Below are 25,304 nucleotides of genomic sequence, written 5' to 3'. Positions count from 1 at the left end.
CAGAGGGTATTATGATCACTTCCCAGTGACATGACTTGGGATTGGATGAGGAGAGGGACACGTGGTTGCTGGAGCGGGTCATGGAAAAATTTTGTATACCCACCCCATTTTGCATGTTGTTTTATTAATTAGATTAATTAATTAATTATAATCGAACTAATGGATTGGAGTGATGTGGAAAATATTTACCAACCTTACTAATGTATGAATTACACGTGGGATTTGCATCTGCATGGCTTAATTAATTACGTAAACTAAACTTTGTACGCATATTAATGATAGACAATCAGAATATCGCATGATATTTGTCGCTTTTGTGATGTAATTGTGATTCGTGCTTTATTTAGTAAGTATAAATCGCACTGAGTGTTGCTTTTTGTTAGATAAATGCATACACATATGGGTATTAGCGAGGGAATAACATTTGATTAGTCATTTTTATGTATTAATTACGTTTTTGTGTTTCTTTGCTTAAGTTGACCATTTTGGCCTATCAAAAGATGGCTGCCTTTGGTGCTTAACCCGACTGCCAACGCTGAACAAGGCCTGGGTGAAGTGCGCCTGCACTGACAACAGATACACAGTGGCCTGCACCTGACCCCAGATGAACATGTACCTTTCAAGGACAGCCTGGGACGTCGTCCAAATATTCCGAACAAAGACTGTTGTGTGAACCGGAACTGACAAGGGTCATAACCCAAAAGACACTTTCGTGAGAACTTAAAAGGATGATCCCTGATTGTCCAATCAGCGAACTCGGATGCCTAAAACTTTGATACATTTGATATTGATTTTACTATAAATTATGGTAGAATAGAGAGGTGGGAGCGGGTTTGTTTCTGGCCTTTCTCGATTTCCTGACGTTATGCTGACGGAGAGGACGGTGACACTGCAGGACAGCTGTTTGCCTGAATCTTTGACGGACTGAATTAATGCCCAAACTCCTGATGAACTGAACCTACTAATTTTGATGGGCATAGATTTGCGAGACTGCCAGATTTGACATAGAGGACGACATTTAGCCAGAATAGGTAAATATGAATGGCAACTTGATCAAATGAATGATTTAATTTGCAATATTAATATAAATTAGAATTTGAATATCTACAGAAACGAATTGGGTGGTTTATTCATTGAAATGTGTTAATGAAAAGTTTCATTAAAGAATTAGAAAGTCACTTAGACCTACAACTAACTGATCCGTCCCGATTTAAGAGAAGGAATACCAAAGGTGAAGTTTAGGGCCTAATGAGTATCAGAAGGCTGTGTAGATTTGTCGCTCATTAGGGTAGAAATGGTATTTTCCCTCTCATTTCCAGCGCTTGGAAGGATAATCGCCTCCCACACGGACTGATGGTGAGTGAATGTTGGTGTTATGCGCCCCACCAGCGAATGTATGGATAGTGTGTGTATGTGAGATCTTTGGTCCGTGACGGTAGGGAGGGATTTTGCACTCCGCGCTGGAGCATGGTCACCTGCCAGTGCTATGAATTGAGACTGCGGGAGGAGAGAGGGAGGCGTTTCACCTGTCAGTGTTGTGGATTAAGATTGGATGAGTAAAGGGGCAGTCCTTCCTTCACCTCTCAGGGTTGTGATTTGGGATTGGATGCAGAGATGGGCAGGTGTTCAGTTGTCAGTGTTATGATTTAGGACTGGACGAAGAAAGGGGCAGTCCCTCATCTGTCAGTGTTGTGGTTTGTGATTGGAAGAGGAGAGGGCCAGGCTTTCACCTGCCAGTATTGTGATTTGGGATTGGATGGCGAAAGGATGAGCTGTCCTCCACAGTTTTATGATCCATTAGTAGTCGACCAGGAGAAGAACAGGCGATATCTCACAGTGGAGTCAGGTAAGATTTGGGGGTTCTTGAAGAGAGACTGAGGACACTTTAAAGGGTCTTCTTTGGAGATTCAGACTTACTTATGAGGCAGATGGAGAGCGCGGCAGCCGTCAGTGCTAATATGATGGAGACGTTCACAAACCAGATGTAGAACTGTTGTCGAGAGCAGCAGCGAGCCGGATCTCCCTCCTCACTGAGCTGCTCTATGCTGGAGACATCTGGAAGAAGACAAGCATGAATCAAGATGTTGTGTGACACATTGACCATATGCAGTCTGTTGCTCTATGTATAGTCCACACCTCTGGTTCCTTTGAAATCCTCACCATAAACAACGCCTACCAGCCTGGGGGCAGGGACATCGCCTGCTAACAGCTTGGAGACGTCTGTACACCAGAGTGGAGCATTTCATAATTATTTGTATATTTAGCACTTCCATGCAGAATACCAGAACACCTCTACTGCCATGTATACACTCTTCTGTGAGGGGTTGCTTCAGGAGGCGAGGTGATAAGAAACCATATGTACAAAATGTGTTTAGGCTTCATACTAGCTGTGTCTTATGCTTTAAAGTTGCCAAGTGAAGTGTGATTCACACTTTGTTGAAGATAATTGGTTGTTGAAAGAAAGAGAACCTTATTTACACAGCTTTTGACACACCAAGGTTCACGCAGAAAGGAAAAAAGTATCATCTACAAAACACAGGTCCTGGTTCAGGGACTCAGGACCTGCAGGAAACAGAAAGAAGTTACAACAGTAGAAAATGCACCAGGTAATGACGTATTTTGCAGTCGTGAGTTTAGTTCAAGGATGTGAAAATGTATGGTTTGAGGGGAGATTCGGGGGACTGTGGTAATGTGGCAACAACCAAAATTGTAGCTTAGAGTGGGTTCACAAACACTACCAATGGGTTTCCCCTCCTTAAAGGTAGGTATGGACATTAAATACCGTAAACTGTACTCGACAAGGGTACAACAGTGCGATACAGGAGGGGTGAGTATGAGGAGAGAATGGACACATGACTAGTGCAAGAGGACAGGAGGAGGGACCAGTTCCTCTTAATGGTTAGTACTGTAACCAAGGTGATTATACAGCATTCCTTCAAAAGAAGAGTTCTCAGCTGCAGCAAAACTTCACATCTCAATTTAGTTGTAAATTAAAAGCTGGAGTAGGTTTGCAGTTAGAGAAAGAAATAGCTCCAAACATACACTTATTATGAGTGGGACTTGAGAAGGGAATTCTGCAATGGCAAAAACATTCAAAAAATGAATTTAAAAGTATGCTGGTGGTTATGTCTACCTATGATTGCTGGTGTGTCGACATCTGATGGTGGTCGTGGAGAAGTATGAGGTTGGTGAGTCGAAGTATGATGTTTTGTTCTTTCATATGGTGTTGAGTGGGTTATGAATGATGTTGATTGTGTTAGTGTATGATCGTGGGTTTGTTGATCTATGATGGTGGGTGTGTTGACGTATGATGGTGAATGTTTTGACGTATGATCGTGGGTGTATTGACGTATGGTGGTGGGTGTGTTGACGTTTGATGGTGGGTATGTTGCTGTATGATGTGGGTGTGTTGGCGCATGATGATGGGTGTTTTGATGAACGATGGTGGGCACATTGGCGTATGATGGTGGGTGTGTTGAGGTATGATGATGGATGTGTTGACATATGATGGTGGGTGTGTTGACATTTGATGGTGGGTCTGTTGCTGTATGATGGTGAATGTGTTGACGTAGGATGGTGGGTGCGTTGACGTATGATGGTGGGTGTGTTGATGTATTATGATGGGTGTGTTGACATATGATGGTGGGTGTGTTGACGTATGATGATGGGTGTGTTGATGTAAGATGGTGGGTGTGTTGATGTATTATGATGGGTGTGTTGATGTATGATGGTGGGTGTGTTGACATGTGATGATGGGTGTGTTGATGTATGATGGTAATTATACCCCCTCCAACCTGTAGTCTCTCTATTTGCCCCTGAAGCAGCTCTATGTGAAAATGTCTCATCTGCAGCGGCTTTTTGTGCCACACTATCTTTTCAGTCCCTCTAAGTGGCACCCTGCCCTGTCCCTGCAACCCCTCTGTGTGCCACTGTACCTCACCCTTGCATCCTTTCTGCACCATCCTGCAGCACCTCTACAAACTCTCTCTTTGTCCCCAGCCTCTAAAACTGGCAAAGCCATAAGTCCAGCTTGTAGATGAAAATGCAATGTCAAGCCAGACCCATTGGCTATGCCATTGGCTTCTTTGCAAATCTCTTCCATGGTCAGCGAAAATATATAGATATTTTAAATAAGAATTGAGCCCAGGAATTGGTGCATGTTATGTTTTTTAAACTCCCTAACCCCCAGACTCAGTTTTGTTTGAAATCTCTTCTGATAGTCATGAAGATCAGGAGACAACGTTTGTAGGAAGGTGGAATCTGACTAATGGTTGCCACCAACTTTTTGCCTGGCATTTGAGTGGTGTTTGACTAGTCTGGCTGGGATCCTGCTATCCAGGACCTCAGCCTATCTGCTTTCTCCCTAAAACTAATGTGAGTACCCTAGGTACAAACCAATTGGATGCTGAGGATGCCCTGACAGTCCCTTGTAGATGGTACCCTAGGTACCCAGGGCATGGGTCCCTCAGTAGGCCTACCAGGGCTGCAGCACTTATTGTGCCACCCTGGGACAGCCATACAAACTGACACCACCAGACCACTACTGTAGTCTGGGTAAGGTGGTGCTAGCACCCCTTACAGGGATATAGGTACCCTATATCCCACCCCATTACAACACATATACTCTCATTGGTAACCCCTATGGCAGGCCTTGGTAATCCTACAAGGCAGGGTGCTGAGGTATGTGTGAGGGGGGACCCCTACGTGAGTAGGACCTCCCTGCAACCTTCGTAAAATCATTGCTGGGTTGTTTGTAGTGTAGCCATACCATATACTCTTAACCGCATTATAAGTCTATCGCGATAACGCGATAACTTGGGAATGGCTACACAGAACCATATCGTGTTTGATGTCAAACATGTAGGAATCATACCCCCAGTCCAGCCATGGGCATGAGGGTACGATTCCCCCCTGCTAGAGGGGCGATATGGGAAAAGCGGTAGAATTTGGACACCAATTTAAAAGTGCACAAGTAACACAAAATGGCTACTACCCGCCACCTACACGACCCTAGCGGTACAAAAGGGGGTGGTGATGGACGGAGCATCAGAACCAATCAAACACTCACACCCAGGGGGGAGGAGCCTAGCGCGCATCCAAGATGGTCGCGTGAGCACAGGGCTCCCCGGACCCTCGCTGCTCCTCGGAATTTATCCTGACTTTATCCTGACTTGGCTGATGGAATCTGGAAGGCGAACTCTGGCTGAACGTTGACCTTCTTTCAGAAACCGAATCGGACCTGGGAATCCTGATCTAAGGTGGTTTGAACTTTCGAGGCCCAATCGATGGCTGTGCCCGGTGCGAGGGTGACCTGTGGACCCGGGGCGTAATTGAACAACAGCGGCAGCGGATCTGTGCCAGTGGCCGCTCCATTACTTTCGGTTTCACTTTTGGATCCCTGAGGGGCTGGAAATCGTAACTGCTTGGAGCGGCTGGGTGTTTATCTCTGCTGGATGCCCTTGTCTCCGCCTGCCACCAGTGTGCCCGTTGACTTTGGTTTCCTCGCCCGGCCGCATCACGGTCTCTGGTGCGGCTCCTGACTGAGTGGCCGGTGCCCCCTTGACGCTTGGCCGGTGGTCCCCGTTGGTGAGCGTGGTTCTCATGGGTGGCAGGGGGGGCCCCGAGGGGCGTAAGACTAAGACATCCCTCCGCGGGGGACCGGTCTAGACGAACAACATGGACCGCTATACTCAAGGAAGAGGGTCCCCTGGAGCGGCCGGTGCCCCCCCGGACGACGCTGGTGGTGGCCTGTCCGTTTCTTCGGATCTGTCCCTGCAGGACATTATGGGTGCCATTAACGGCATCAAGGAGACTATTGCTACGCAATACGAGGCCTTGGCCCGTAAAATCGACACGGTGGCTATTGATGTCGCACTGATTCGGGCGGATCTCTCTAAGACCAAAGAGAGGGTTCAATCGCTTGACGTGCGGACGTCCACCCTGGTTGCGGATGTGTCGGACCAGCGGGCCACTCTCGGCGACCTCAAGTCGGCCAACGATCTGATGGCCCGGCGGCTGGAGGACTTTGAGGGACGGGCCCGCCGCAATAACATCCGCGTCATAGGCGTCCCGGAGACCTCCGACAGCCACCCGGTGGATCTCATGGTGGAGGAGCTCATCCTCAAGCAGCTTGCCCCCGCTGGCCTGAGTAAGTTCTTTGCCGTGGAAGCGGGCCCATCGAGTTCCGGGCGGTCGGCCGCGGCCGGGGGCCCCCCCGAGGCCTATTGTTGCCAAACTTTTCTACTACAGAGACCGAGATGTGATTTTGCAGGCCTCGCGGGCCCATGGCCCGGTCCGCCATGAGAATGCGTCTATTAACTTTTTCCCGGACTTCACCCAACTTGTCCAGAAACAGAGGATGGGCTTCCAGGGGGTAAAGCGTCGCCTCTGGGTCTCAAGTACTCCATGCTTTTTCCTGTTAGGCTCCGAGTGGAACACGACGATCGGACTACCTTCTTTGACTCTCCCGCGACTGTGAGTGACTGGCTTGACTCGCTGCCGGGCCGCGGGGACCGGCCTGGGCCCTTTGCTGGTACCGAGGGTGGCGGGTCTCCCTCGTAGTGACTTTGGTCCTTGACTTTGCCATTTTGTACTGTTCGGCTGGGTTCAACTTCTTTTTTGCATTTTGCTTCATTATGATCTATGTGGGGGGCGGTCGGGGACGGGTCCCTCTCCTCCTCCGGGGTCTTTCCGTAGAATGGGGTTTATGGGGCGACAGGCACACTGCAAGTTGGGGTGGTTTTTTGGGTCGCAGGGGTGCAGGGTGGGGGGAGTTGGAAGTGGGGGGGGGTTGGGGGGTTTTGATTTGTGTGTTTTGTTTTTAATGCGAGGTCTTTGTTCTGTTCCAGTTTCGGGCGTTGCGCTATCTGCTGGGGGACCCTTGATCGATTGGAGGGGATGGGGGGGGACGGGTTGAGGTTGATGTCATGGAACGTCAATGGATTGGGGGACCGTATCAAACGGGGTGTTGTGCTGCAGTATTTGCGACGCATGTCTCCTGATGTGGTGTTTTTACAGGAGACGCATCTGGTGGGTAACGTTTGTCATGCCATGAACAGGGGGGGTTACCGACTCGTTGCCCATTCTGGTTTCACCACTGGCTCTAGAGGGGTTGGCATTCTCCTGCGTTCTTCACTTCCGCTGGAGATCACCAGGGTAGTCCCGGACGATAGAGGGCGCTATGTGGCTTTGACTGGGCGGTGGGAGGGGCAGTCCCTTTCCTTGGTCTCTGTCTATGTTCCCCCGGGCCTCCAGAACTCCACCTTTTCAGACTTGGGTCGAATGCTGCTTGAGCTTCCTGACAGTCTTCTGCTTATGGGTGGGGATTTCAATTCGGTAGTCTCGGGCGACCGGGATCGCCACCCGCCCAGGGCCCTCCCTGCTGCCCAGGCGTGGCTTGGCGGATTCTTGGAGACCTTCGGTCTGGTCCATTGCTGGAGGTTAATGCATCCTACACAGTGTCAGTACACCTTTCACTCTGGGGCGCATGGGAGTCTCTCCAGATTGGATTACTTTCTTATGCCCGCGGCCCAGACTGCCCGGATTCGAGAGGTTAAGCACCTGGCCCGGGGTATTTCTGATCATTCCCCACTGTGGTTGCTTTTTGACACTGGGATGCGGTCTGCTGGGCGGATCGCTCCTATTAACCCTTGGTACCTGCGGAACCCCTCGATCCGCGATAGCCTGGTCAAGTCGATTGACCAATACTTCCTTGAGAATGATGGGTCGGTGATGTCCGCAGTGTCCCTGTGGGAAGCTTTTAAGGCAGTACTCCGTGGGCAGGCCCTATCCCAGATAGTGGCGGCTAAGAAGGTTAAGACGGAGGCGGTGGTGAAGCTGGAGACCGACATCTTGGGGTTGGAGGCGGCCTTGGAGACGGGTGTCACTCCGGATGGGCTACATGCCCTCAGCCTGAAGCAGTTCGAGTATAAGTCCCTTGTCACTGACGCTGCCAAGACCATGTATAGGGAGCAGCAGGGTAGGTTGTATGATGCCGGGGACAAGGCTGGTAAATTGATTGCTTGGCTGGATAGGAAGGAGAGAGTGAATCGTGTGGTCCCAGAGCTCCGGGTTGCGGATGGAGTGTGTGTGACTGAGCCTGGCGAGATTGTGGAGTGTTTTGCTGACCACCTCCGGGCGGTGTATTCCCCGGTGTCTGATAGAGATGAAGACGACTCTCGTCTTCTACTACGGGATATTGCCCTGCCCGGCTTATCCGTCGAGGACCGTGAGCAGTTGGATGCCCCCTTGTCCGTCGATGAGATTGCTACTGCGATTAGCTCCCTTCGCTCGGGCAAAGCCATGGGCCCCAATGGCCTGCCGATCGAACTATATAAACTACGCCCGGATAAAATCGCGCCCTTCCTTCGTCGTATGTTTCAGGAGTCGAACGAGAGGGGTTCCCTTCCCGCCGACCAGCGTCTGGCGACTATAGTCGTGATTCCCAAGGAGGGTAAACCACGTGACCGCTGTGCTTCGTATAGGCCTATCTCCCTCTTAAACGCAGAACCCAAAATCCTTGCTAAAGTCCTCGCCAACCGCTTGCTGAGCGTTATCTGTGATCTGATTCATCCGGATCAATGCGGCTTCATCCCCCACCGTAATACCGCTCTTAATCTGCGGCGTCTGCACGGCGTCCTAGCTAGGGCGGAGTACTTTTCTGAACCAGCCGTATTGGTTTCCTTGGACGCCACGATGGCCTTTGATACCATCGAGTGGCCATTCCTCTGGGCTGTCTTGGAGAAGTTTGGCTTTGGGGAGGGATTTCTTAGCTGGGTGAAGCTTCTTTATGCCGGACCAATGGCTCAGGTGGTTGTCAATGGGCGGGCTTCCCAGCCTTTTGCTCTCGGGAGGGGCACTAGGCAGGGGTGCCCGTTGTCCCCTCTGCTTTTTGCTCTTGCCTTGGAACCGCTCGCCGCCTGGCTCCGCTGGGAGCCCTCGATCAGAGGGATCCGGTGGGCCCCGGGCTTCGAGGATCGGGTCTCGCTGTAAGCGGATGATATTCTTCTGTACCTCACCTCGCCGCGACAGTCGCTTAATGTTCTCTTTGATGTCCTTACTTCCTTTGGGAGAAACTCGGGTTTGATAATTAACTGGTCCAAATCTTGCGTGTACCCTATCTCTGGTGGCCTTCCCCTTTTGCCGCCTCTACTTCCTATCCAAATGTCTTCATCCGGCTTTAAGTGCCTGGGGGTATATGTTTCGTTGGACCCGGCGGTCCGCTATGAGCAGAACCTCCTGTCTCCACTCCGACGTTTGAGGGTGGATACGGCTCGGTGGTGTAGGTTGCCCCTGTCTCCGCTTGGTCGCGCGGCCCTGTTTAAAATGATGTCCCTTCCCAGATTTCTTTACGCACTTCAGAACTCCTTTGATGTCATTCCGGTGGCCTACTTTTGGGAGGTGGAGAGTCTGCAGAGGAGACTGGTTTGGGACGGGCGGGCGCGTATCGCTCTGGCAAAGCTTACTCTCCCCTGGTATGACGGGGGCATCGCGCTTCCTGACATTAGACGGTACTATTGGGCCTCCCAACTGTCGGCAATTAACCATGCCACGTATGCTCCTGGTCTGAACCCGGCGTATGAGATGGATAAATTCCTGCTTCCCGGCGGTAATTATAACAGAGCGCTTTACTCCCGATCTGCTGGTAGGACCCTCACGGGCCCTACTAGGATTGCGGTACGGGTGTGGAAGGCGGCGAATGTAGCGATGGGCTGGAGTGAGCGTTTAACGTGTGCTACTCCCTTGTTTGCCTCAGACCGCCTGGGGAGCCTCTGGACGACGAAAGGCTTTGAGCACTGGGACACGATCGGCATTAGCAGAGTGGGGGATCTGTGGGTTAAAGGCGCGGTCAAGACCTTCGCGGCGCTCCGGAGCGAGTATGAGCTTAGTGAGAGGGAGTTTTTCCGCTACGCTCAGGTTCGGCATGCCCTGCTCTCGGTTTTTGGGGAAGGGACCACGGTCCCTGTTTCTTCGCCCCTCGAGGACCGCATACTCGACGGTCACGTTCCCGATAGTACTATCTCTTTGATCTATAAAAAATTGATAAATAATCGGGCTGACCTCTTGGTGCGTCTACGGGAGGCATGGACGGGGGATGGGGTTGAGTTGGACGACGAGGACTGGCAGTCCGCGCTGTCATCTCCTAAGGAGGTTGCCATCCCGGCCCGTCTCCGTTTGGTCCAGCTTAAGATTCTCCATCGCGTTTACGTGACGGGTCCCCGATTGGTCTCGATGGGGTTTTCTGAGGACGGGCTCTGTAAGCGTGGCTGTGGGCTCAGTGCCACCTTTCTCCACATCCTGTGGGAGTGCCGCGAGGTGGTGGAATACTGGCGTCAGGTACATGAGGTTATGAGGCGAGTCACCGGGGTCACGCTGTTGCCGGAGGTGCGTCGCTGTGTTCTGAATGTGTGGGAGCCCAATGACTATAACGCGGCCCAGACTCGGTGGGCGGCCCTGGGGAACATGATAGCAAAGAGGGACATAGCGCAGCTTTGGGGTTCGCAGCGGCCCCCCACCGTGTCTGTCTGGAAGGAGAACATGGACTGGTGCATGTTCAGGGAAAAGACTGTGTATGTGGCTCGTGGTAAACCCGGGGCTTGGAGTAGAATTTGGGGGCAGTGGAATGTGTATCGTGGAAGTATTTGTGCTCCCCCCCTGGTGGAAACGTCTGAGGTAGCCTTGTCCCCCTGATCCTTGATGGTTCCTTACTTATCTGGCACATCTGAGTATAGATTTGGTATTCCCGTTTCTCCCCCCCCCTACCTCTTAGTTCCCCTTCTTCTTGACTGCCATCGGGTGGTCGGGTATGGAAGTGCCCCTGCTGTGGTCCGACGCCCATCTCATGTCTTCTTGCCTCGCTTTTTGTTTTAAGTTGTTATTTACGTTAAAAGGGTGTATCCTGATTTCCTTTATGTGCAGTCTGATCTTCTGTAGGGTGCGGAGCCCCGGTGGGCCAGTCATTGTGTTTGCACTGTTTGAACTTTTTACCTACTAGCGGCCGGCCCAGGTGGTTGTAGGCCCGTGCTTGTACCCTTCTTTCTGCACAATAAAATTTTCAAAAAAAAACACTCACACCCAGTCAACAGATCTGGGTTTGATCCATCACCGTTCTTTAGCCCACTCTGCCACCCCAGTTCAGACATGGCCATATGCAAATCAGTCTGACCCTGTGCCTCATGGGAACAGTCCAGCCCGAACTGCCAAGCCATGCCTTCCCTGGACCGGAAACAAGCTTCCTAGGACTGGTTTCTGGCATTTCAGCCGTCTTCAGCCAGGCTTGCTTGAATCCAGTGGCAAAGTGAGCAAGGGACTCACGTCTGAGCATACCCTGCCAACTTATGGCGAACAAAGCGGTACAAAAGGGGGTGGTGATGGACGGAGCATCAGAACCAATCAAACACTCACACCCAGTCAACAGATCTGGGTTTGATCCATCACCATTCTTTAGCCCACTCTGCCACCCCAGTTCAAACATGGCCATATGCAAATCAGTCTGACCCTGTGCCTCATGGGAACAGTCCAGCCCGAACTGCCAAGCCATGCCTTCCCTGGACCGGAAACAAGCTTCCTAGGACTGGTTTCTGGCATTTCAGCCGTCTTCAGCCAGGCTTGCTTGAATCCAGTGGCAAAGTGAGCAAGGGACTCACGTCTGAGCATACCCTGCCAACTTATGGCGAACAAAGCGGTACAAAAGGGGGTGGTGATGGACGGAGCATCAGAACCAATCAAACACTCACACCCAGTCAACAGATCTGGGTTTGATCCATCACCGTTCTTTAGCCCACTCTGCCACCCCAGTTCAGACATGGCCATATGCAAATCAGTCTGACCCTGTGCCTCATGGGAACAGTCCAGCCCGAACTGCCAAGCCATGCCTTCCCTGGACCGGAAACAAGCTTCCTAGGACTGGTTTCTGGCATTTCAGCCGTCTTCAGCCAGGCTTGCTTGAATCCAGTGGCAAAGTGAGCAAGGGACTCACGTCTGAGCATACCCTGCCAACTTATGGCGAACAAAGCGGTACAAAAGGGGGTGGTGATGGACGGAGCATCAGAACCAATCAAACACTCACACCCAGTCAACAGATCTGGGTTTGATCCATCACCGTTCCTTAGCCCACTCTGCCACCCCAGTTCAGACATGGCCATATGCAAATCAGTCTGACCCTGTGCCTCATGGGAACAGTCCAGCCCGAACTGCCAAGCCATGCCTTCCCTGGACCGCAAACAAGCTTCCTAGGACCGGTTTCTGGCATTTCAACCGTCTTCAGCCAGGCTTGCTTGAATCCAGTGGCAAAGTGAGCAAGGGACTCACGTCTGAGCATACCCTGCCAACTTATGGCGAACAAAGCGGTACAAAAGGGGGTGGTGATGGACGGAGCATCAGAACCAATCAAACACTCACACCCAGTCAACAGATCTGGGTTTGATCCATCACCATTCTTTAGTCCACTCTGCCACCCCAGTTCAGACATGGCCATATGCAAATCAGTCTGACCCTGTGCCTCATGGGAACAGTCCAGCCCGAACTGCCAAGCCATGCCTTCCCTGGACCGGAAACAAGCTTCCTAGGACCGGTTTCTGGCATTTCAGCCGTCTTCAGCCAGGCTTGCTTGAATCCAGTGGCAAAGTGAGCAAGGGACTCACGTCTGAGCATACCCTGCCAACTTATAGCGAACAAAGCGGTACAAAAGGGGGTGGTGATGGACGGAGTATCAGAACCAATCAAACACTCACACCCAGTCAACAGATCTGGGTTTGATCCATCACCGTTCTTTAGCCCACTCTGCCACCCCAGTTCAGACATGGCCATATGCAAATCAGTCTGACCCTGTGCCTCATGGGAACAGTCCAGCCCGAACTGCCAAGCCATGCCTTCCCTGGACCGGAAACAAGCTTCCTAGGACCGGTTCTTATACCACTTTTTTGATATATGGTTTGGTCCCCCCCTGGGGCCCTGTGATTCCTGTGCTATTTATTGTGTTTATAAATGCTTGTTTGAATTGTAACTTTGCCACAGCTTCATAAAGAGACTGTGGGATTCTGTCTAGAATAAATACATATATTTTATATATATACCTGTGTGGGCTACTCTTTCATTTGGTTATTCAAGAGGTTATCTATGGTAAAACAATAAGCTTAACACTCCTTCAAGACTTAGCCTGAAGGCTGCTCTCCACAGCTACCACTAGGATAGCTTTCTTTAAAGGTTGTCTTAAACCTATCATCAATATGAGTCAAATTGGACTGGTGCAAGGTGTCCCTATAACTAGGAGACACATTGGTGTGCAGCGGTTGGATTCAAGCTTGCCATTGTTTTACCAGATAACAAATTGAATTTCTAAAGTGAAAGCCACTTGGTACCAAAGGTACATATAAATTCAAGCTTAGAATACAATAAGTTCTACTGAACTTAGGAGTTGTGTGTAGAGGGTTTAGCACACCTTGACTACAACTCAAGAAAGGGTTCAGAAGGCCACACCTAGTGTAGGTAGATACACCACTCCAACTACACTAGAAATGTCTTTAGGTTCAGGTGCCCATAAGGCTCAGGAAGGACCCCAAAGGGTCCCAGTCGACAAATATGATCATCTCTCCTTTGCTGATCTTAGGGAGATGTGCACCTCTAGGAAACTTAAGACAAACAAAGGTGCCAATACCCAACGTCTCAGGGAAATCCTGCTCATAGCAGACTTTAAGCAGACTTTAGGGTCTGATGGGGTAGACAGGTTGGGTGGGCATCCCTCAGAAGAGGACCCTCCTAGAGAGGACTCTGATGAGGACCAGGAAGAGGATGAAGATCCTGACCTGGGAGAACCAGACCACTCACAACATGGAGGTGATGGCCCAACAGGCACTCTCTCCATCCCTAAAAGGAGAGTGGTGGATCCGATCCAATTAGAAGGAACAGATCCCCCTCAGTGGGGTCCAACCATTCTAGGAGATCCAAAAGGACCTCTGCCTCTCCTCAGAGGAGAGAATCCTCCCAAGAGAGGAAATGCAGACTGATCCAGTTTGAGCAGGCTAAGCTACAGCTCAGGAGAGAACAGTTAGCATTGGACAGGGAGTCCCTGGAGCTTCAGAAAGCTTCAAGAAAGTGGGGTCTAGAGACCCCTGGTGGCAGTAATGAAACCCCTAGAGTTAGAGAGAAAGTCCCTGACAATAGGAACCTCCACAAGATTGTGCCCCCCTATAAGACAGGGGATGATATCCACAAATGGATCTCTGCTCTTGAGAGGGCCTGTAAAGTACAAAGGGTCCCAGTAGAGCAGTGGGCAGCAATCCTGTGGCTCTCCTTTGCAGACAAAGGTAGAGACAAGCTCCTCTCTGTAAGAGAAGAGGATGCAGATGATTATTATATCTTTAGAGATGCTTTAATAGATGGGTTTGGCTTAACCACTGATCAATACAGACTTAAGTTCAGAGACACCCAAAAAGCACAGGATCAAGATTGGGTAGACTTTGTGGATTGTGCTATCAAGGCATTGGAAGGTTGGTTAAATGGCAGTAAAGTAAATAATTATCAAGGATTGTATAATCTCATCATGAGGGAGCAGATTCTTAATAATTGTCAAAACCAACTCTTACACCAGCACCTGGTGGACTCTGATCTGACCTCTCCCCAAGAATTGGGAAAGAAGGCAGACAAATGGGTCAGAACCAGGATCAGGCCCAAGAACCAAGGTGGTGACCAGAAGAAAGATTCTACCAAGCCCAAAGAGAAAGGTGGGGATAATAAAACAGAAAAGTCTCCTGAAGGACCCCAAAAACCCAGTGCTGGGGGTGGGTCCCAAAATCCTTCCTCTTCTAACAAGAAACCATATTGCCATGTGTGGAAGCAACCTGGCCACTGGAAAACTGACTCCAGCTGTCCAAAGAATGGCAATAAAGAAAAGGTACCTCCCATTGCAGCTCCAACACCTCCTGTTGCTACTAGTAGTAATCCCCCAGGTGGTGGGAGTGCACCCAAAAAGTTAGTTGGGCTTGCTTGGGGAACTCAGGTGGACTCTGACCTAACCAGGTCCCCTACACAAGCAACTCTAGTCTGTGATGGTGGCATGGGGTTTGTCAACTTTACCATGGATCCCAATATCTTGGGCAGGTACAGACACGAGCCCATGATCAATGGTCAGAAGGCTGTGGCCTACAAGGACACAGGGGCCAGTGTCACCATGGTGACCAAAAGGCTAGTGCCCCTAGAACAGCTTTTACCTGGGTTTAGCTACCAGGTGACCAATATAGATGGAATTAGGACAGACCATCCCATGGCAGTGGTAAATCTCAGCTGGGGAGGGGTCACTGGCCCAAAGAGAGTGGCAGTGTCCCCCACCTTGCCTGTAGATTGTCTACTGGGGAATGATCTGGAAATCTCAGCCTGGGTTAAGGTAGACCACAAGGCCCATTTGAAAATGGTAGGAATCCCTGAGAGAGTGGATGAGACCCTGAGGGCCTCACCTCCACCCCAGGAGAAAATCAAGGGAGTGAAGCCTGAAACTATGGATCACTCCACCCAAACAGAGAGCATAGGGGGTGAGGAACAGCCCTCCCCCCAACAGACCAAAGGTAAGGGTCAAGTTTCTCAGGGAACTGATCCTGCCCCTTGTGAAGTAACTGCCCCAGAAGTGGACAGGCCTCGCCTGGCCACCTCTCTGATGGCAGGGGATCCTTCCAAGGTGGTACCCAGTCTGGAGCAGGTATCCTGCCCCTCTCTACCCTGCCTCAGTCAGCCCAGGGCTGCAGAGGTCAGGGAGGTCAGTGGACCCTAATGAGCCCCTGCCCAGAGGAACCCCCTCATCAGCAGATTAGGGACACCCAGCAGAGTAGTTCTAGCCAGGTGTATATTCCTCTACAAACTGAGGGATCCCCCTTACCCCTAAGTATAGGTACCCCTCAAATGGATGTTGTTGGGCCCAGGGAAACCTGGGGCATAGTTGCCCCAAACCTTCCAGTGCCCTCCACTATTCCAACCAAAGAGATCCAACCCCCAGCTGTAGGCAGCCAGAGGTTGACCCTTAGGGCCAGATATGACACAGTCATGGGCAGAAAGGCTTCCATGGTGACCAGTGACCTGAGGAGGTTGAGACCACCCCAAATAGGGCCTCACTTCCAGACTCAGACACCCCACCAGCCCACCTCTGTACCAAATACCAATACAGGTAATTCCCCTAGACTTTGGAGAAACTCTAGAACCCCTTGGGGTAGGATTTCCCAAGTGGACCATGAGACAGGGAGCAACCATGCTGGTGCAGGTTCTTCCTTATATGGCCACTCAGGAAATAAAGGCTTATCTGGACAAGGTTAGCCATATCTCCTTTCGTTTGGGGGGGGGGTGGGGGGGTTATGTAGGAAGGTGGAATTTGACTAATGGTTGCCCCCATCTTTTTGCCTGGTATTTGAGTGGTTTTTGACTAGTCTGGCTGGGATCCTGCTATCCAGGACCTCAGCCTATCTGCTTTCTCCCTAAAACTAATGTGAGTACCCTAGGTACAAACCAATTGGATGCTGAGGATGCCCTGACAGTCCCTTGTAGATGGTACCCTAGGTACCCAGGGCATGGGTCCCTCAGTAGGCCTACCAGGGCTGCAGCACTTATTGTGCCACCCTGGGACAGCCATACAAACTGACACCACCAGACCACTACTGTAGTCTGGGTAAGGTGGTGCTAGCACCCCTTACAGGGATATAGGTTCCCTATATCCCACCCCATTACAACACATATACTCTCATTGGTCACCCCTATGGCAGGCCTTGGTAATCCTACACGGCAGGGTGCTGAGGTATGTGTGAGGGGGGACCCCTACGTGAGTAGGACCTCCCTGCAACCTTCGTAAAATCATTGCTGGGTTGTTTGTAGTGTAGCCATACCATATACTCTTAACCGCATTATAAGTCTATCACGATAACGCGATAACTTGGGAATGGCTACACAGAACCATATTGTGTTTGCTGTCAAACATGTAGGAATCATACCCCCAGTCCAGCCATGGGCATGAGGGTACGATTCCCCCCTGCTAGAGGGGCGATATGGGAAAAGCGGTAGAATTTGGACACCAATTTAAAAGTGCACAAGTAACACAAAATGGCTACTGCCCGCCACCTACACGACCCTGGCTGGCTGTTGCTGGGGTAAACCCCAGCCTCGCCAGCTGGACAATAGGGCTCCTGTGGCAGGGAGGTGCTAGCATCTCCCCAGACAGGATAATGTGGATTGGAACAGGGTGGGTGCACCAAATGTCCTTTCAGAGTTGCACCTAGGCAGCTGCAGAGCCCTCATTCTGCATACACCGCTTGGAACCGGTTCAGGGGCATCCTGCCCCTTGCCCAGGTGGGAAACACACAAAGGGGAGAGGGTGTAGCCACCCTTTCCCGCCTCACATCTCATTGGTGGACACTACTCTGGACACTCCCCTAATCTTGGGGATAAAGGTGAATAACGTGGCCCCCGAGCCTCAGATTAATCTTGAACTTTACAGTCTTGACCTTCAACTTGCTGCTGCCCAGCTGACAGAAGAAATCTCCCTTGGAATAAAGGAGTTATCCCCCTGCTTGGCAGGCACCTGAAACACTGCAAGTGACCCAGTTGGAACCTCGCTGCTCCTACGGACTTCGACGACTTCCAGCACCCTTGAGGTGGGTTTCCAGCGCATCCCAGAGGACAGTGAGTGTGCTCAACGAGTTTGGGCACCGTGGACCGTGTGGGTGCCGAGATCCCCAATACCCCAGGACACCGGCCACCTCTTGCGTAGCACACGACCCTGACCAGTGGGGAAGTTGTGCTTTGGCCCGTTTACGAGCCAACCCCTCTACAGCAATTGTGCTAAAGACCAGCGCCCTAGCCCCGTCCGGTGGCCCGTGGGTGCCCTTTTACGCACTCCAAATTGCCACCTCCCGTGGTCCCTTGTCTCTCAACTTGTGGGCCCCAGCGGAGGTCTATTTCGACAATCAAGAGTTCCCCTGGTTGCTCCAGGCCTGCTCTACAGTCTCCCCAAAGGAGACCTCTCCCAGACCTCGTGGGTCTGTATTGTAGCAGATTTGTTTATCTTGCATGGGTTGCGGTTGCCAAGGCTTAGTGGATCCAATCCGGACACTAACACCGCAGCGACCCTCATCTGACATGGGACAGTCGCCCTCCAGAAGCTGGCCTTCCTTGAAGCCTCCCGGAGCCCGTGGCTGCAGTTCCAAGCTACACCACTTCGCACCTGAAGCACCCAACATCGAAGGGCTCTTTGCTTTGAGCATCCTGGTCACTTTGCCGTGACCCAGACTCTGTCCCCTCTGCTTTCAGGTTCTTCTCTACAATCTTCACATCTTTGATCTTCACGGCATCATCGACGCTTTTGGCTAGCAGCACTTTTGAACATTTTCCTATTGAAAATCAGACCGCGACCCGACATCGAAAACGACCTATGCACCCGGCTTCCCTGGGGCAGGTAACAGTGGTACCTCGGTACTCTCGTGGTAGTGGGCTCCTCAATAGCTTAAGTCTAAAGTTTTAACTTTGTACTCCTGCTAGAAGTGACTTTAATCTGTGTAATTTCAACCGCGACATTCTCCATAGGCTATAATAGAGATCCCGATAGCAGCTATTTCCACTGCACGCGCCTCCCGTGGGTCCCCTTCCTCATAACCTAGGGTGGATTCTTAAGGGGCCAGCGATCCTAAATGCCCTAGGCATTGTCTGTAGAATTGTCGTGGTTCTTATACCACTTTTTTGATATATGGTTTGGTCCCACCCTGGGGCCCTGTGATTCCTGTGCTATTTATTGTGTTTATAAATGCTTGTTTGAATTGTAACTTTGCCACAGCTTCATAAAGAGACTGTGGGATTCTGTCTAGAATAAATACGTATATTTTATATATATACCTGTGTGGGCTACTCTTTCATTTGGTTATTCAAGAGGTTATCTATGGTAAAACAATAAGCTTAACACTCCTTCAAGACTTAGCCTGAAGGCTGCTCTCTACAGCTACCACTAGGATAGCTTTCTTTAAAGGTTGTCTTAAACCTATCATCAATAAGAGTCGAATTGGACTGGTGCAAGGTGTCCCTATAACTAGGAGAGAGCATATGCCAGGCCAACTTCTCACAACGTTCTTAAAAACTGGTCCTGGGGTGCGGTGTTTACTGTAAAGCCTCCCTGAAGTGGGCATCACAGGTCTCTACATCTGTCTTGTGCATGGGCGGAGGGTTCATAGGAGCCGGAAGTAGGGGTGCTGAGGATGCTGCAGCATCTCCAGAAATAACCATTCTGGAGTTCAAAAGCTGAATGAGCAATAAAGCTGTCTTTCATTTTTGTTTTTAACTTGTCATGAGTACTGTGCGTTCAAAGACATGGGGTCAGATGTCAGGCTGTGTTTTCTGACAAATAGCTGCTTATTCAATTACCATGAAGATTGGTGTTTACTTTCTCTTTTTTTAATATAATGATTTTAGGAACAAGATATCATTACAGTTCATTTACTTGTCCCCTTCCCCTCCTTCAACCCCCCCCCCCCACACAGAGAGAGATGTGAGTCACACCATGTACAAATGAATATAAGTCCATACATTACATTTGGATTGTGTAGGCAGCACAATTAGTATCATTACATCATCTTACAACAAATCACCATTACAGACACATCTAGGAAGTATTAATCATCTGTTCCTTATACATCTTGTTTCGGTTCAGGGCTTTCCGTTTTCTGATGTAGTCTCTTAAGTCCCATTCCACCCTTCCTCCCTGTTCTTCTCTGGTGTAAACCAACCTATGACATACCCCACATTCAGCCCATACTCACCTTGCAAATTCCCATAACCATTGATTTTGTGTGGGCAGTGGTTTGGTCATCCATCTCAAGGCTACACCCTTCTTTGCCACAGTGAGGACTATTTCCAATACCTACTCCACACATTTAATGTGTTTATTATGGGTAACTAGTCCCAGCAAGCACATCTGTATCATTGGCTGTAGTTGTAGATCGGTTGGTATCCCTGAGGTCTGAATTACCTCACCCGAAAAGGCACTCATACCCGGGCATGTCCACCACATGTGAATATAGTTTCCTTCTGTTATTCTGCGTTTGGGGCACTTCTGCAGTTTGGAGGAAACTAGTCTGTGCAACCACTGTGGCGTGATGTAATCCCTATGTACACATTTATAATGTATACATTTCAGGTGTGCATTATGTGTAACTCTCCTGCAATTACCTAATATAGATGTCCAGTCCCCTTCCCTTAACACACTGCCCATATCACCTTCCCATTGTGGCTTTAGAGTAGTTTCAGAGGCAGCTGTGTGGAACCAGCAAAGAGTAATTTAGAGTGAAGAGTTTACCTCTCCTTCGATGTCAGAAGAGTCTGGTTTAACACATGAGTTTCCAGTTCCCGTGGAAACCCTGCCCAGATCTTGCGAACAGCCGCCGCCAAACCAGGATATGCCAGAAAGCGCCCACTAGCTATCCCCCATTTATTGCAGAAATCTGCATAGCCCACCATTCGTCCATCCTCAAACAAGTCTCCTATATTCTGTGGGATATCTCTCTAACCTCTATGTCTTAAGAAGAAAGGCATCGTTGGGCTAATCCCAGAATGCCGGGGAACCAGCTGCTTTTAGTTGCCTGTCCCCATATATCAAACATGGTCTTAACCTGTAATGGTAAAGCTGTCTGCTTCTTGCAAGGAACTAGGGGCTATGAAAGTAGTGCCCGTGGTCGTACCAAGAGAGCAAACATCCCTGCCACTGGATCAGTACTTTTGTCCGGAAACATAACATGTCTTGAAATGTGGTGCCTGTAACCCTCCACTGTCCCACAGAATCTTCAGTACCTCTAAACATATCCGTGCTCTCCAGGTCCCTCAGTAGAGCAATCCATCCAATCTGCGCAAGTAGGACTCCGGTATGCGCATCGGCATGTATTGCAATACATAGAGTACTTGAGGTAATATGATCATTTTGCTAATTGCAATGCGACCCATTATGGACATCGGGAACTTTAACCACTTGTGCACACTTTGTTGAAGGGGGACCAGTAAATTACCCACATTAGAATCATATGTTTCAGTGCAATCCGAGCTCAAACACACTCCGAGGTACTTCACTGGAGTTGTCTCCACCTTTTTGTTAGGGAGGCATACCTCATCAGCTACAGTCACTTGTATGGGATACAACACCAACTGGTCTGGGTTCAGCCAGAACCCTGGGTATGCGGCACCCATGTTAATGCACTGTATATAGCTGGCATTGTGGTCATCGAGTTTCTTAATGTGAAAAGTATATCATTGGTATATAATGAGATGACTTCCTGATTACCGCCCACCATTATACCATCATCTGCATGCCGGATAAAAATTGTTTGTGCCAGTGGCTCTATAATTAGTACAAATATCAGTGGAGAGTGAGGACAGCCCTGCCGAGTCCCTCTCTCTATCAACCAACTGTCCGGCACTCTATTACCTACTTTCACGCTTGCCTTGCTGGCAGTATAAGTAGCTTCACCCATCGCAAGTAATCTGTCTCCAAAGCATAATGCCATAGTGTGCGGTCCATAAACACCCAGTGCCCGATTCACAGAATTAACTTAAGACAAAATCCTAAACTTACTACTTTTGGTATTCACAGACTGCACTTACTACTTTTGGTATTCACAGAATGGATTTACGACTACTAACTTTACGTCCGCACTCGGGCCGGAAATTCCGGCCCGGAGGTGGAGCTTCCGGGCCAGAGGCGGAGCTTCCATCCTAGAGGCGGGGCTTCCGGGCCGGAGGCGGAGCTTCCGGCCCAGAGGTGGGGATTCCGGCCCGAGTGCGGACGTAAAGTTAGTAGTCGTAAATCCATTCTGTGAATACCAAAAGTAGTAAGTGCATTCTGTGAATACCAAAAGCAGTAAGTGCATTCTGTGAATACCAAAATGGTAGTAAGTTTAGGATTTTGTCTTAAGTTAGTTCTGTGAATCGGGCCCTGCCAGTTAACAGTATCAAAAGCCTTGTGAGCATCTAGACCAGCAACCGTGCTTGGTTCCTTTATATGCACAGCCTGTTCTGTGATGAGGAATGCCTTTCAGATGTTGGCAGTGGTGGTACGCCTGCCAACAAATTCCGCCTGATCAGCATGTATTATCCCCTCTGCTGCCTTTGCTTGGCATTGTGCCAATATTTCCCCAAATATTTTGCATCCACATTTATCATTGATAATGGGTGATATGTTTCGCAATCAGTGGCGTCTCTCCCAGGCTTGGGCAATACTACTATAGCTGCATCCCTCAACAAAGCCGGCAATACTCCTGACTCAAACGCCTCTTTATACATAGCTAGCAATGGTGCCCACAGCAAATCCACATATGTCTGGTAGAATTCAACTGACAACCCATCCTTACCTGGTGTTTATCCCTTGTTCATGTACTTAATAGCCCACCTGATATCCGCCTCCTCTATAGGAGCATTCAGAAAAGCCCTTGCAGCCTCATCCACTACAGGTAAGCACGATCCAACTAAAATGGCATCTATGCCTGCCTCATCACTGCCATTGTGTCACGCATAGAACATGTTTACTTTCTCTTACTAAAAAGTGAGAGGAATTTGTAAAGTGAACTATGTGACAATCTTCAATGAATTAAGGAAACAGTATTTGTAGAGTGCGCGCCAACTCCAAGGAGTGTCCCGGCACTGGAGAAAGTTATCTGCACACGTGAAGCTGGACAAATTACCTCATTTGCTGAACAACCAAGTTTTCAGTTTCTTCCTGAAAATTGAAAGTTCCGGGATGGCATGAAGTGCCAGTGGGAGTGGTTTCCAGGCTTTAGCACCGAGATATGAAAATGACCTGCCAACTATTCTGGTCGGGTGGATTTTTGGAATGGTGGCCAGGTAGCCAGAAGTCGACAGTAGTGTCCTAGGAGGGGCATAAGTAGAAAGCCTCCTCCTAAGGTATACTGAGCCATTAATGTGCAGTGCTTTATGTGCCAGGACCAGTGTCTTAAAGCGAATCCTCTTTTTCACTGGAAGCGAGTGAAGGGAATATAAATGTGGGGACAAATGGGGTCTAGAGGTGAGATTGAGAACTAGTCTGGCCGCCGCATTTTGAACAATTTGTAACTGGTTCAAGAGATATCAGGCAGACCCAGATACAAAACATTTCCATAATTGAGTCTGGATGTAATCAGGGCCTGGACTACTGTTTTCCTTGTATCAACTGGAAGAAGTGGTAGGAATTTTTTCAAGGTAAGTGGTAGTCAAAACAGGGGACCACTAGAGCCTGAATTTGAGTTTGTAGGAACAGAGCACTGTCAATTTTTGTCCCCGAATTTTTCACCGAGCTCTGAAGACTGGAAGGAGGAGGGACATCTTGAGGCCACCACAATCTCCAGATTTCTAATGCAGTTGTGCCGAAAAAGACAATCTCCAATTTGTCTGGATTGCATTTCAGTTGGTTGATGGACAGCCAGTTGAACACCTTAGACAGACAAGTTGATTTCACCCTCAAATTCTGTCCCCTTATCACAGGTAAAACAAATCTGAGTGTTGTCCGCATATGATATCACTTTGGCGCTACATGTTTCAGTAAGAACGATTAGGGGAGCCAGATAAGCATTGAATAGCATGGGGCTCAGTGCTGAACCTTGAGGGACACCCACCTTCAAGTTCTGTATAGGGGATGCAAACAGGGGTATCCATACTTCTTGGCTTCTATTGTCCAAGAAGGAAGTCAGCCAGTTTATAGCCAGGCCACCAATCCCGATGTTATGAGGCCGATCTGATAGTCTTTTATGAGGGACGGTATCAAAAGCCGCCGACAGATCCAACATAATCAAGACGGCCTTGCCCGACAATCAAGCTTGTCTTTCATGTAATCTGTTACCTCTAGCAAGGCTGTTTCCGTACTACAGCTTGCTCTAACACCCGATTGACTGGGATGCAGCAAGTTGTTACTTTCAAGGAAACCTGAGATAAGTGAATTTCCATGTTTTTCTAGCACTTTTGAGAAAGCAGGGAGAAGAGAAATTAGATCTATAATTGGCCAGGACCTTGTGGTCGGCAGACGGCTTTCTAAGCAGTGGGAGGATTTTGGCGTGTTTCCATTTAAGAGGCACCCTTCCAGATGCTAGTGATGCATTTAAGACTTTATTAGCCACTCGATTAATAGCCTGAGCCACTTTGGCCAAAAGCCAGAGAGGTTAAGGATCGGTGGGAGATCCAGCCTTCGGACATGCAATGGCGGAGAGGGACTCGTCCATAGACATGAGAGGAAAGTAGAGGAGTGGGGGCGCTTCACCGTGGGATGTCCTCGGGTGGGCTCCTCAGTAACACAGCCTGTGACACATTCGCCAGAGTGACTTGGATAATAACTATTTTTTTATGAAAAAACTTCGCCAGTTGGTTGACCTATTCGGCCATTAGTTGTTGGTGTTTCATGATAGCCTCTGGGTTCAAAAACGTTTTAACAATTTTGAACGTTTCCTTAGTCTGATTCTTCAATTTTTTCACAATGAAGGCTTTTTTCTTTAAGTTAACCTTGACATAGTATTCCTTTAAAGCAGCTCTATAGGTGAATTTGCCCTCTAATTTGTAATATTTTGCCATATCCTTTCGAAGCTGTTACAGAGTTTTTTTACTTATCTTAAGTTTGTCATTAAACCAAAATGCCGACTGTTTAGATCAGAGAGAGCGTCGTTCTGAAAGTGAAGCTAGTCATTTATATTGTAAGTATCCACTCATCCATCTGAACGGCGTCAGCCTCTGGATCGCCAGAAAGTGTAGGGGGACTGTTGCAAGGGTGGCACTGAGGTCGGAAGGAAGAATTCTGTGAAAAGTTCTGGTGATAGTTTTAGTTTCTACAGGGAGAGTCTGTTTTTTTAGAAAGTTTAGACCAGTTCAAGCTGACTGACAAATGGACTGACCAAGTTAATGGTAGAGGGTTATCTGTCTTAAGCGTGATAATAGAGAAAATTTGTTCTAATATATGGCCAGCCTGGTGTGTAGGTTTGAACACATGTGGGGCCAGACCGAGAGCAGACAGGGTTTCCGTTTAAGATGCCACCTCCAAATCCAGTGGCTTGTCCATGTGGAGGTTGAGGTCACCAAGCACTAAACAATGTGTATATTTGAGGGACCAGGGTCTGAAATATTATTTAATGATCTCAGGAAGGGACCGGCATAGCCGGGAGGTCTGTAGATCAGGACTCCACCCACAGACTCTTCAGGCGACAAAAAGTAGCAGAAACCCAAACCTTCCGCTACATCTAAATCCCCACGGGTAATAGGGACACAGTCATATTTATTTTTATACATGATGGCCATTCCCCTCCCCCCTGCCTATCAGCTGTCCCTCC

General features: G+C 49.3%; 1 protein-coding gene across 1 annotated transcript in view; it reads right to left on the bottom strand.

Moving 5' to 3' along the window:
* The window catches only part of LOC146808839 (transmembrane protease serine 5-like), a 251,149-nt gene that overhangs the window by 127,575 nt on the left and 98,270 nt on the right, over nt 1-25,304 (bottom strand). The window contains exon 8 of the mRNA XM_085614243.1: nt 1,918-2,055. Within this exon, the coding sequence (XP_085470369.1) occupies nt 1,918-2,055 (138 nt within the window). The remainder of the gene's footprint in view (nt 1-1,917; nt 2,056-25,304) is intronic.

The sequence above is a fragment of the Triturus cristatus genome, chromosome 7 (genome assembly GCF_964204655.1).
Source record: "Triturus cristatus chromosome 7, aTriCri1.1, whole genome shotgun sequence".
Taxonomy (NCBI): domain Eukaryota; kingdom Metazoa; phylum Chordata; class Amphibia; order Caudata; family Salamandridae; genus Triturus; species Triturus cristatus.
The sequence above is the reverse complement of the archived record's forward strand: the minus strand, read 5'-3'. Positions and strand labels throughout refer to the sequence as shown.